Source organism: Uloborus diversus, chromosome 10, assembly GCF_026930045.1.
Source record: "Uloborus diversus isolate 005 chromosome 10, Udiv.v.3.1, whole genome shotgun sequence".
Classification (NCBI taxonomy): domain Eukaryota; kingdom Metazoa; phylum Arthropoda; class Arachnida; order Araneae; family Uloboridae; genus Uloborus; species Uloborus diversus.
The window spans coordinates 134909013-134922644 of NC_072740.1; the positions used below are offsets into that span (position 1 = coordinate 134909013).

A 13632-nucleotide genomic window follows, 5' to 3' on the forward strand; every position below is an offset into this window, starting at 1 on the left:
TGAAATGTTCTTTCTGTTTTTCTTTCAATTTTTTAGTGAAAAACTATGGCAAACAAATAAGATTAGTAAAGAAAAAAAAATATTTAGCATGATATTTAGTGCTCATGATTTTAAAATGTGACTTCATTTAAAATAAAGCGTATTATAAAATCTAAATCTCTATTTGGTAAATTTTATATTTAACTTTATTTGCAGGTTTTGACTTTGCTTAATAGAGTTCCAACTATAACTCATTCTGCAGAAATAAAAAATAAATGATCAAAATGACGGTCAGAAAGAAATTAAAAAAAAAAAACTGTGCTTCTCAGCAGAAAGCACTCTTAATATGATATGTGTGAAGCTCAAAGGCAAAGGTATGGTGATGTTTTCACCATAAAAATTGAGTGAATCCAATGTTTCAAGGACTAAATTTGACAACATAAAATCCACAAAGTACATTTTAAAAATTATATATACTCAACTCTTTCAAACTCACAGACATTTTCAGACCACACAATTTGTAGATTTCAGAATTTTACGAATTGCTATCAGATCACTGACTTGTTTTCTGCCATTTACCTTTTAAGGCTGAGATTTTTACATTTGGCAGCTGGTTAAATAAATTTGGCAATGGTATTAAAATTATTTCAACCAATACTTTTACCTCTACACATATATCTATTTTTACATATCTATCTATCTTGGTATCTATCAATCTCTATATCTATGTCTGTATCCATCTATATGTAGATCACACACACAACCTATCAGTTTCTTTATATTCATTTAACCTAACCTCCAAGATTAGTTTAAAACAGAAAAACTCAGACGAAACAAACTGTACCTATTTATTTTGCTTAAAATAAGCACAAAAAATTCTTGTATCCGCATGTGGAGGGGGGAAAAAACAACTTTTATTAAGTTAAAATGCACACAAATAATTTGACTTAAAATGAATAGAGAAAAGTGACCATAATAGTGGCATTTAGATAATTAAAAAAAAAAGACATAAATGAGGTTAAATACCATTTCAAAACTGACAGCATTCTTGAAATTTAAAAAAAAAAGAAACAAAATGTATGAAAAGATATTATTTGAAAAAAAGAAAGCAAGTGACATCTCTTGTTGGGAGAAAGAACATGAAGAACATAAACACATCCCAATCTCCCGGGCTCTTGAGAAGCTTTAATGCTGAAACATAATTGCAAGACTTCTCAAACAGGAAATGGCAACAGATTAAAATTGTCTAAAGTTTTTTTTTACTTCCTTTTATAAAAGGGAGGTATTGGATTCACGAAAAAATTTTCCCTCAAAAATCAGCCTTAATGTCCATTTTGCTAGCCCGCAAATGAATATTGAGTTTTTTTTTTTTTCAACCCAACCACATGTGGATACATGCCTAAGAATATATAGACACTTGAAGTATCCATTGTGAGGATTTCCCAGTTAATTACAACAAAATTTCTTGTGACCCTCGTATGTACCTATGCATGTATGTATCTTGCAAAACTCAAAAACGGTATGTTCTAGAAAGTGGAAATTTGGTACATAGACTCCTAATGGAGTCGAGTTGTGCACCTTCTCTTTTGGTTGCATTCGGATGTTCCAAAGGGGTTCTTTTATACATTTTTGGGGTAAAATCATTGTTAATTTCAATGCAAACTCAAGTGGTGTTAGAATTTGACAAACACCTGGCAATATATCCCCAAGCTTTTGGTCGCCAACTTGGCAACAATTTAGGCCCTTTTTTTTAAACCTGGTTTCAATTTGGCCATATTTTAGAGAGTTAACCATTGAATCACATTAAAACTGTCAATATTGGGAAAATTTATCTGTATAAAACGTTTTCTTTGCTTTGGTTTACAACAAACTTGGGGTGAAAATATTTAAAGTGTTTCTTTGTTTACAGCAAGGCACTATTATCATTAAATTGGAGTAAAAGAAAGTCATGTGATGCACACATCAGCTCATTTTTTCATTAGCTTTGACTTTTGAAAATGAGGGGGGGGGGGGGGGTTCAATCTTGTTCTATGCTTAAACAAACTAAAAAAAAAGTATTGCATATTAAAAATTTATTTTCTGAAGAGGGCGTAAGTTTTACACTGTAACATATGCAGAAAGACAAAATATACTTTTACATTTTAATTGGATATTTTTGAATCAATTTCAGAAACTATGCATATTATCCGTGGTGGCATATAATTCGCAAGTTATAAAATTGTCATCAAGGAAAAAAATCCCGATATAATCCGCAGATAATACGATGTAAATAAAAAGTAAAGTTTTGCTAGAACATATAATTTTAGCAACTAAATTAAAAGTATAACGAAGTAATAATTTTTAAGGTGTAATTGATTTACACCTTAAAAATTATTACTTCATTATACTTTTAATTTAGTTGCATGTATGTTAAAGCAAAACTTCGCTTATATATATTTTTTTTCACATCATATTATCCACGGATTACACCAGGATTTTTTTGTCCTTAAATTAAAATTTTCAAAAATTATGTGTAGAGGTAAAAAAAAATTAGTCTAAAAAATGATTTTTTTCTTGCAATTGTGGTTAAAATATGTTAATTATTTAAATCCAAAGGAGCAAATGGTCCAATCTTGTGCAAATGGAGGCTTCTACCTTGACTGTAAGGTTTATTTTACACAGTCTGAAATGCCTAAGAGAAAATTTCAATCAATGTAAAATAAATAATTCTAAATTATTCTAATTGGAGTGAGGTTTTAAGTGGGGTTCCTCAAGGATCAGTGTTAGGGCCTGTTTTCTTTATTGCTTTTATGAACGATATTCACAAAAATATTTCTGGGAACATGAATTGTTTTGCTGATGATGTCAAAGTTATGGGGACTATAGAAAATGAAGATCAAGCAAAACAGCTGCAAGAGGATCTAGATCATATTATGGAGTGGGCTGATAAATGGGGTATGGCTGTTAATGTTGGGAAATGTCAAGTGCTACATTTAGGTCATGGAAATAAGTGTACAAGTTATTATTTGCAAGGTTCAGTCATTAAACAGGCAGACAAAGTTACTGATCTGGGGGTCTTAATAAGTCAGGATTTAAAGTTTAGCCAACAGTGCAGCATTGCTAGCAACAAGGCCAATAAGATGCTTGGGTTTATCAATAGATCTATTTCAAACAAATCTAAAGAAGTTCTTCTGCCCTTATATAGAAGTTTCGTAAGACCTCATTTGGAGTATGCTGTTCAGTTTTGGACTCCTTATCTTAAGAAAGACATTAATGTATTGGAAAGGGTTCAAAGGCGAGCTACAAGGCTAATAAATGAACTTTCTCACTCAGACTATGATTCCAGGCTTAGAAGGCAAAAATGTAGTCTTGAGCGAAGAAGAGACCGAGGGGACATGATTCAGTTGTTTAAATTTATTAAAATGAAAGATGTTACAGGGCTGAAGTTTAGCACTGAAAACAGGACAAGGGGTCATTGTTTTAAGCTATTTAAATCTCAGGCTAACATGGATGTTAGGAAAAATTATTATTTTAGCAGGGTAGTGGAACCTTGGAACAGTTTACCGGAAGAGGTGGTAATGAGTAAGGGAGTAGATAGTTTTAAGAGGGCCATTGATCTTCACTGGGGATTGTAAATTGACTAGGACCAGTCTAGCTGGGCCCAGAGCCTGTTGCTGGTCGTCACTTTTGTATTTGTATGATGTATAACAAAATATTCTAAAATGTAAGATATTTTAACATAGTTTAAACTCACACATTATTTTGATTTTTCAGTCATTCTTGTTTACTTGAGGTTTCTGCTAATGGCTAATGTTATTATTTTTAATTGTCACTAAATTGCTACATTAATCCAAACATATGATGCATATTTGATCAAATAAAATGTAACTGAAGAAATAAGTCTTTGAATGATAGATTAATAAAAGGTATAACCAAAAAGTAAGCGTAAGATAGTGAAACCTGTCTCATGGACAAAGCATAACATGTAGTCATTTGGAGCAATTTTCAATTTGAATAATGATAGACTTCAAACAGATGAAACATAAAAAAAACTTTAAAAATTGCTTAGTACTTTTTAACATTAAGTACTCTCTCTTTACTAAGTTTAATGGTTTAGTTCATAAATACTGTGCAGATTTTAGGTCTGTGCATATGAGATAGTTGATTAAAAAAGACAAGTTAAAGACTTCGGTTCAGAATGAATTCATATAATATCAATTAAAGAAATAAAAAAATAGAACAACCTTTAGAGAATTCTATATTTTTTAATCACATTAAAGGACAACTCAAGGAACATCATCAAATTGAGCACAGAAAAAAAGAAGCATGTTAAAATTAAAGTAGAATATAGCAAATTATGGTACAATTGAAAAAAAAAATGAAGCAGCAGACCCCATTTTGCCAACCTAGCTGGCACAAGACAACAACAACAACAGAATATACTTTTTTTCTTCAAAACATTTTTATTAATTTTGTTTTACCAAAAATTTAAACTACAACAAAGACAAAAATACCTGAATCTGTACACACAACACAATGCAAAGACCCCACAGCAATAGAAATGACTCGTTTGTTGTGAAGAGCAGACACTTTTCTCGGTCTTCGAACATGATCATCAGTTCCATGCCCTAACCGATGATAATCTCCTTTGCCCCTAAGAGAAAAAAGGGATTCTCTAACAATAATGCTCATAAAGTAATAGCTTTTAAATAAACTAAGAATAAATCTTGAAAAAAAAAAGTGCAATGATATACAGGGTGTTTCTTTTTAACCTGAAAGATCTTTATTTTCACAACCGTTAGTCCTGGATGTATACTTCCAATTGCAAAAACGTTCAAAATAAGATGCAGAGCTAAGATATTGAAAGTTTGAAGTGAAAATGAAAATAAGTCAAAAAATACAAAATTTAACATTTTATACGGGCCCCAGGTCCCCTAACTTATATTTAGAGAAATAATCTCCATTGAAAAAAAATTCCAGCACAAAAAGTTTAAAATTAGTATGACCAATATTCACCAAGATATGGAACGTAGCATTTTGTGACTTCGATATTTTTCACTCATTGTCAATAACACCTTTTGGAGGGAAATATAGCAGTTAACAATAATTAAAATTATATGCGTGCATAGAGTGTGGTTTTTTAAATTGTTCAAGGTTTTGTGGTGTGTTTTTGCATATCACGGCAGAGTATTTGCATTTAATTTTGAATAGTGATGAAAAATATAAAAACCTTGTTTTTCTTACTTTGACGACCTGTCATTCTTCTGAGAGTACAATAAGTTACAATCTCATCTTCTGTATCATTCCTTAAAACTTTTAACTGGAATATCTTCTAGAGATTTGGTTGCCCAAATGTCAAGTTTTTTGTGTCAGTAATAGTTTTCAATGGAGATTATTTTGCTAAATATTATTTAGGGAACCTACGACCTGTGTAAAAAGCTAAATTTTGTTTTTTTTAACTCAATTTTATTTTTGCTTCAAACTTTTAATATCTTAACTCTATATATGAATTTGAACATTTCTGCAATTGGAAGTATACATCTAGGACTAATGGTAGCGAAAATGAAGGTCTTGCAAGTTAAAACCCTGTATACCAGCATTACTCGTATTGAAAAAATGAACTGAACGTTTCGTATCAAATTCTATCAACTTACTTTCTTTCTTTTTCTCCTTTGATTAAATCTTATATGTCAAGTTCATTTTGCATGTACAACTTAGTTTTATATTCCAAGTAAAATAAATAAACATCATAGACAACTGCAGAAATAGTTTTCTTTGAAAAGTTTGGTTGCTCAAGCATATGCTAAAACTGGGTTGAGTTATACAGATGCCATTGGGGCACAAGCCCTTTTGGTATTGTGTGCAACATGAGTTTGAGAAGCACTTAAGTACCGAGCCACTTACAGCCTCACATTTTTAGAAGGTGCCAAAGGGCAATGTACGGCCACACAGTTCGCACCAACTGGGGCTGCCACTGTCAGATACTGTATAATCTTACTGTTTAAGATTAGCTTGGGATTTAAAAAGCTAATTTCATTCTTTCACCTTTCTTTTTTCATACACACAGTTCGGAAACCCACACATAATAAATAAAAGCACACTTTTACATTATTTGGAAATAGAACTTCATATTAATTGTTATATTTTCAAGAACGAGACAGATCAAGACATAACTTTTTGAAAATATTATTATACATTCAAGATCGCTCACTTTATTCAATGTCTTAAGAAAATATAAGTGAAAAATCATTCATCAACCTACTGCAGTTTAATCTTCAACCTTTCATTGCATAAAGAAAATTACTATAAATGGCCTTATATATTATAACGGTTTCACTTCTTTTCAACTTAATATACCATGATTAGTTCATTTTCTTACTGAATAGTCAAAAAAGTAAATTAAAACAAATGAGAAAGCTTACCAGGTATAAACACTTCCTGATTTTGTTAAAGCAACAGAAAATTGAGATCCACATTCTACTTTCATGACACCAACACCAGTAAGAGTATCAATTTTCACAGGGATTTTACATCCATCACTACCGCCTCGGCCAAGTTTGCCATAGTCTCCATCGCCAAAGGACCATACACAGTCATCATCAGTAATGCACAATGTCTGTGCATCACCTGAGCCACATGCAACATCAGTGACATTATAATTAACCAGCAGTTCTACCTAAATAATAAAATTAAATAAATCAGGGGACATTATAGAGTTGGATATGTCACAGGAAGTTTTATCACAATTCATAGCTATAAACCTGAACAAACTGGGGATTAATGAGGTTCAATTATTAGATTTTTCTGATTTTGAAAATTGCTCATTTTTGTTTAAATGGCCTAAAAGTCAACTATACTAAACATAATTAGCTCCCAGTATCATCCAATATAAACTCAAATAAGAGCAACATTGAATTCATCTTTAAAAAGAGGTAAACATTTAAATATTGCACTAAATAGCAATTTTTGCTTATTCAAGTATTGAGACAGTGAGAAACGAAGTGATGTAAGTTGTAAAAGTAAAAATTCGGAGGTAACCAGTACAAATGGTAGGTGAACTTCTCCTGTGTCTTAGGGTAAGAAATAGTATTAGTAGCCATGGTATGTGCTGTTATACAGCATGATTTAGAAAAACTTTTTAATGAAATTCTAACCTAGGAATTTCATTTAAACATGTTTTACTTAAAATTCGAAAATGTCCACTTACATCCCTTTGCTTCTCACAGCCTCAATTCAGAAAATAGTTGGGAATGATTGATGAAATTCAGAGATCACAAAATGCACATTATATATAAAATACAAAAAATGCAGACTTGAAAAATTTTCTAAGTTTCAACAGTTTGAATATTTAGAAAACCTGATTTTTGATATTTGGCTTTTTTTTTTTAAAGTAATTCTGAAGTTATCTTTATTCAAAATTATAAAGTTATGATGATATCTAATGAACAAAATTAATTCATAAATAAATAATAGCAATAATAATAGTAAAACTTTTACAAATTACAACTTTTAAACCACTTGACATAATTCAATAGTACATTGTACTGTTCATTTTGGAAGTTGGCAAAAATGTCAGTGAGAGCAATACTTCAAAAACATCTTGTTTAAAAGTTAAATGATATGTGTTTAGATTAATGAGATTTCATTATATCCAACTGCTCTAATTTAAATGTCTGTTAGATTATTAAAAAAATAGTTGAAAGAATTGTTGGTGATTTAAAAGTGAATAATTTATTTGGCATTTCTACAAAGTTTGATTTAATTCCTGCAAAGTTTTCAACTTTATTTATTTATTTATTTTTTCAGTATGTAGTAGTTTTAACCCCTACAGTTTGCATTACAAATTGTAAAAAAGTTAATTTTGATCCCCAATACTTTTATTTATAGGCCTGAGAATATAAATGTTTCATACACATGAAAGTATAAATGATAGGGAATGTGGGCGCTGATATTCTTTAATTTTAATTTAGATTTCCGCCAGATCATTGGAATGAAGAATGGCATTCTCTTTCATGTGATAAATTCTTGAAGTCTTAGGCAATTTTGATTAGCAAAGTCATATTTCTTCCATGAGTTGTGCTCATGAATTCGCCTCTCAAATACACATTTTAAAAGTTTTTTTTTCTTTCAGTTTACTAAATGCTCCACAAATCAAACTATTATTTCAACAACAATGAAACTTACAGTCAGCATAGTGTCAGACGAAATCTATGTAAGTGGCGCCTAAAAATATTTGATATTCACTTTCAGGACCATTTATCTACAAAAACAAAGCACATAAAAAGGCAAAAAAAAAAAAAAAAAGGTATTGTGTGACACATTTAAACAAGGGTGTCTCTGAAATTTGAACCAAATTAATTTAGTTATGAACATCTTAATTCCTAAAAATAGGGTTACTTAAATTTGTTAAAAGTTTCCAAGAAAAAAATTTCTTGTTTATCAGCCTAATTTAAACTGCTTTAAGTTAAAGAAATTGATGAATAAAATTAAGAAATATCACAATTGAATTTTCTGAGCTAAACAATGTTTACCACTTAATGGTCTTTATTCCTGGATCTGCTAAACGCTTTAGGGTTAGGAACTGTATCAGGTGGCCCATGGGGGTCCTACATGCTTATCCATTTGAACGTTCACAAAATTAAAGGAAAAGAAACATTTCTAAGCCACTAAAAATGCAGAATCTTTGACATTTTTTTTACACAAAATACCAAGCTAAGAGAATACTGCAGCATATCTATACATACTCGTTTTGGCTTCAGTTGATCTTCACTATCCCCATGTCCTAAACGCCCATATCGGCCTTTACCCCAAGTGTAGAGCTCTCCAGATGATGTAATACAAGCACTATGAGCTCCTCCACATGCAATGTCCACAACCTCAAGGTCCTTAATGCTTTCAATTCGTTTGGGTTTGTCACATGAGCTAAAATAAAACATGAAAACATTATCAAAATCTAGGCAGTGAGATTAAAACTCTGAATTGATATCTATACTAGGGTCAGTAATGCCTCCATAAGTACTGACTAGGAAAGGCACTAGGGCATATCTCGCAGTGCCATTTTTTAAGGAACTTCCATCAGTGAAAGCTTGTTAAAGGCATTTTGTAGATTTTATTATTTAAATGCCACAAAACTAATATTAATTCAATTTGAGCAATATTAATTAAAAAATCTATAATTTCTCTTTACTAGATACTTTTTTTATAAGTAGCACTACAAACACAGGTTTGCTCCAGCAACTTGTTTTCTCCAAGAGGGGGGGGGGACCCTGACCTAAGCAATAGCTTAGAGCCTCAAGAATATGACCTTAACAATGGAAAAAAATCTATTCTACTTGAGACAGTATAAGAACATAAATGAACAAAGAATATGAAAATTGGAAAAGTCATGTTAAACATAGTGGAAACTTCAAACAGAATTCATTGCACCATGACATTAGGATTAGACCATAGCCTGCAGATCCTAAAACAGCATTCCAAACAAAACTGATACATAAGAATAAGGATATATACAAATACAAATACAAAAGTGACGACCAGCAACAGGCTCTGGGCCCAGCTAGACTGGTCCTAGTCAATTTACAATCCCCAGTGAAGATCAATGGCCCTCTTAAAACTGTCTACTCCTTTGCTCATTACCACCTCTTCCGGTAAGCTGTTCCAAAGTTCCACTACCCTGCTAAAATAATAATTTTTCCTAATATCCATGTTAGCCTGAGATTTAAATAGCTTAAAACAATGACCCCTTGTCCTGTTTTCAGTGCTAAACTTTAGCTCCGTAACATCTTTCATTTTAATAAATTTAAACAGCTGAATCATGTCCCCTCGGTCTCTTCTTTGCTCAAGACTCTACATTTTTAGCCTTCTAAGCCTGGAATCATAATCTAAGTGGGAAAGTCCACTTATTAGCCTTGTAGCCCGCCTTTGAACCCTTTCCAGTACATTAATGTCTTTCTTAAGATAAGGAGACCAAAACTGAACAGCATACTCCAAATGGGGTCTTACCAAACTTCTATATAAATAGGTATACATTGATAAATATACATAATGAATATATATATATATATATATATATATATATATATATATATATATACATACATACATACATTAATGATTTATGAAATTGTTGGAAAATTTGCAATATCAAGGTTTCAACTCTTTTTGGAGCTGTATAACGAGCAAAACATGCTACTCATGAACACCTCAAAAAGGGCTCCCCTGCTACAGTGCAATAAGAGCTGACTGTTTATTATCATTGTACCACTAATAAAGTACAAAATGTGTTTTGTGATTTTCAAGTGTTTCTGCAGGCAAGTTTTGAAACACTTTTCATCTACTAGTTCACATGTAAACATTGATATTTATCATAATATACTATAAAGCGATCATAGTTTTTCATCATGCGGTCATTCTTTAATTGCTAAAGTTTTGCTCATCAGTTTACAGGTTCATTTTCTATGATGGTTAGTCAGGTGTTATGGAATACTAAGTATTTCTTAATCTCCAACAAAACTCTTCTTTCAAGAGTCTTGATGTGATTGTTCCTGATACGTCTATGCTAACGTCTACCTAAAAGCTTTTGTGGTTTCCCCATATACCATTACCTCCAGAAAAGCAGAGGGCAAATAGAGGCAGGGAAATTGGATCTTCTTCTATAACAACCTAATGTATTTTCCTGCATATTATCCATGCAGGTCGGGGAGCACAATGAGCAGGTCCTAAAATCGGCCTGAAGAAAAACAAAATCTCTGTATAATGCGGATAACGCAACGTAAAAAATTAAAGTTTTGATTTACAAATACTAACACTAAAGACCAGCAACAGGCTCTGGGCCCAGCTAGGCTGGTCCCAGTCAATTAATTAGTCCTCAATGAAGATCAATGGCTTTCTTAAAGCTATCCACCCCCTTGCTCATTACCGCCTATTCCGGTAAGCTGTTCCAAGTGCCCACGACCATACTAAAGTATTAGTTTTTCCAGATTTCTAAGTTAGACAGAGATTTAAATAGCTTAAAACAATAACCCCTCATCCTGATTTCCGTGCAAAAATTTAATCCATTAACATCTTCCATTTGATAAATTTAAATAACTGAATCATGCCTCCTCTGACTCTCCTTTGCTCCAGGCTATACATATTAAGCCTATTAAGTCTGGTATCATAATCTAAATCTGAGAGTCCCCTTACTAGTTTAGTTACCCTTCTTTGAACCCTTTTCAATACAGAAATATCTTTCTTCAGATAAGGTGACCAAAACTGAACAGTATACTCCAAATGAGGTCTTACTAAACTCCTATATAAATGCAGAACCAGATCCATAACATTTCCTGCCTGACTAATGACTGAACCCTGTAAACGATAACCCATACGCTTATTTCCATGACCTAAGTGCAGCACTTGGTATTTCCCTAGATTAACTGCTATACTCCATTTATTCGCCCACTTAATAATATGATCTAAATCCTCTTGAAGCCGCTTTACTTGTTCTTCATTTTGGACAATCCTAATAAATTTACATCATCAGCAAAACAATTCATGCTTCCAGAAATATTATCATTGATGTCATTCATAAAGATAATAAAAGAGGCCCTAAAACTGATCCGAGGAACCCTGCTTAAAACATCACTCCGTTTAGAATGATTTCCTCTCACAACTACCATTTGCTTCCTACCAGTGAGCCAATTTCTAACCCAAAGTAAAGTTTTTCCCCTTATTCTTACGTCAGCTAGTTAGCTAAGAGCAACATGTGGTACCTTGTTAAAAGCTTTTTGAAAATCAATATAAACAACATCCACTCATTTTTTGTTATCTAAAGCTGAGGTAAACTTGTCGTAGAAAAGCAATAAATTAGTAGCACAGGCTTTACCTTTCCTGAAACCATACTGCAAACTAGTCAACAGACTATTAGTCTCTAAAAAATTCATGATCTTAATTTTTGATCAAAGCTTCAAAATCTTACAAATCACTGAAGTCAGACTTACAGGTGAAAAATTCCCTGTATTAACTTTAGACCCTTTCTTGAAAAGTGGCGTTATGTTGACGAAGTTACAAGCAAATTAGACGAAGGCACTGATACATACAGGATAAAATATATGAGAAGAGTTAAGAAAGATTCAAACTTATATTGGATATGGCCTGTAGAAGATGACATACACAAAACCAAACACGAAAAAATCATCATTATTCAACCTATAATAGACATTTCAGTAGATGTTTCGTCTACAAGAAAATATTTTTGAACTAATTAATCATATTTTAATTAATGATATTGCAGTTACAGGCACAGACAATATGTAACTTAGATTGTATTATCAAAGAAAATTACTCTAACATTTTTATTTCCTTATTGTTGTACACATTTTCAAAGCAATGTAAAAATGAGATATTAAAGTAAAAATATTTAAAAAAAAAAAACAGCTAGAGTTTGGACAATTTTTGTGATAATCAAAATAATTTGTATCTTATATCATCTTCATATGACATAGTATGATTTTAGGGGGTTCAATTTTAAATTCAGAAAAACATTTTTTTCCCATAGCAATGCTCCCCCCCCCCTAACAAAGTTAGTGATAAATCATAATTCCTGAGAACAAGGGATGACAGCACTTTTTTAATTATGGAGTAAAGAAACATTTAAAATTAATATATGTGTATAGATGAGTAATCTTCAAAAACATTGACATAAGAAAGAAACATTCAGACAGTTCAAAGCAAAGTAACCAAACTGTTTGGTTGCACAGTGATTGAAAAGAAGAAGAAATAATAAAGCAACTAAGATGAATTTTTGTGATTTTTTTCACAAACTCGCTTTTTTTGAGCACTTAGTTATAACGAGCAAATATTGCGGTTGAGAATTTTAATAATTATAAGAGTAACAATTATATTGAGGATAACAAAAAGAGCTTCATTGTAAATTTTACCCCAGCTTTCATTTTAAAATATCATGTTGATTGTTCAAAGCAATACTGTGTCAAAAAATTCCAAAAAACCAAAAAAGAAAAATGTCTACCTTTTTGAGCCATGACCAAGTTTTCCGTCGTCTCCTTCTCCCCAAGAATAAACATCTCCATGAATAGTAAGAGCTAAACAATGTTTTCCGCCAGAATTTACAGCAACTTTTTTTATTGCAATGTCTTGAATACTTTCTATCATTGTGGGAGTTGAAACAGAATCACATCCTCCAATTCCTAGGCGACCACCTGCACCATACCCAGTTGCAAATACCTTGACAGTAGAAAAAAGGAAGGTTTAAAATGTGAAGTTAAAAATAATAGAATACTTATGCAGCCTAAATTCATAATGCCATTCAAAGATAACAATATTTTTAAATAAAAAGCAAGGAACAAAATTGGAAATTTCAGGCTACATGAAAGAGAAAGGTAATTAATCTTTGTTGCATAATGCAGGTACAATCATAATATCTGTTTTGGAACAAGTGTGAGATAAACCCTGCATCCCTCATTCTCCCAATTTCCCTGGCATATATATAATGTTCATGACAGCGGAAGGAGCTACTATTCATTGAAAAACTACTTTCATATTAAAAACTAGTTTAATTAGAATAAAATGCTTGCTTTGCATAAGAAAAAAAATCTAAAAGTTACTTGATTTCATTATAAGTACTGTGCAAATTAATTGGGCCAAGATCAAAAATGTTTCAAATGTTGTTCAATTGGT

At 31.7% G+C, this 13632-nt stretch overlaps 1 protein-coding gene across 1 annotated transcript in view; it reads right to left on the minus strand.

Moving 5' to 3' along the window:
• The window catches only part of LOC129231584 (E3 ubiquitin-protein ligase HERC2-like), a 153056-nt gene that overhangs the window by 40394 nt on the left and 99030 nt on the right, over positions 1 to 13632 (minus strand). Inside the window, exons 24-27 of the mRNA XM_054865941.1 lie at positions 12965 to 13179; positions 8703 to 8880; positions 6381 to 6634; positions 4473 to 4612 (exon numbers count right to left, since the gene is read on the minus strand). Coding sequence (XP_054721916.1) covers positions 4473 to 4612; positions 6381 to 6634; positions 8703 to 8880; positions 12965 to 13179 — 787 coding nt within the window. The remainder of the gene's footprint in view (positions 1 to 4472; positions 4613 to 6380; positions 6635 to 8702; positions 8881 to 12964; positions 13180 to 13632) is intronic.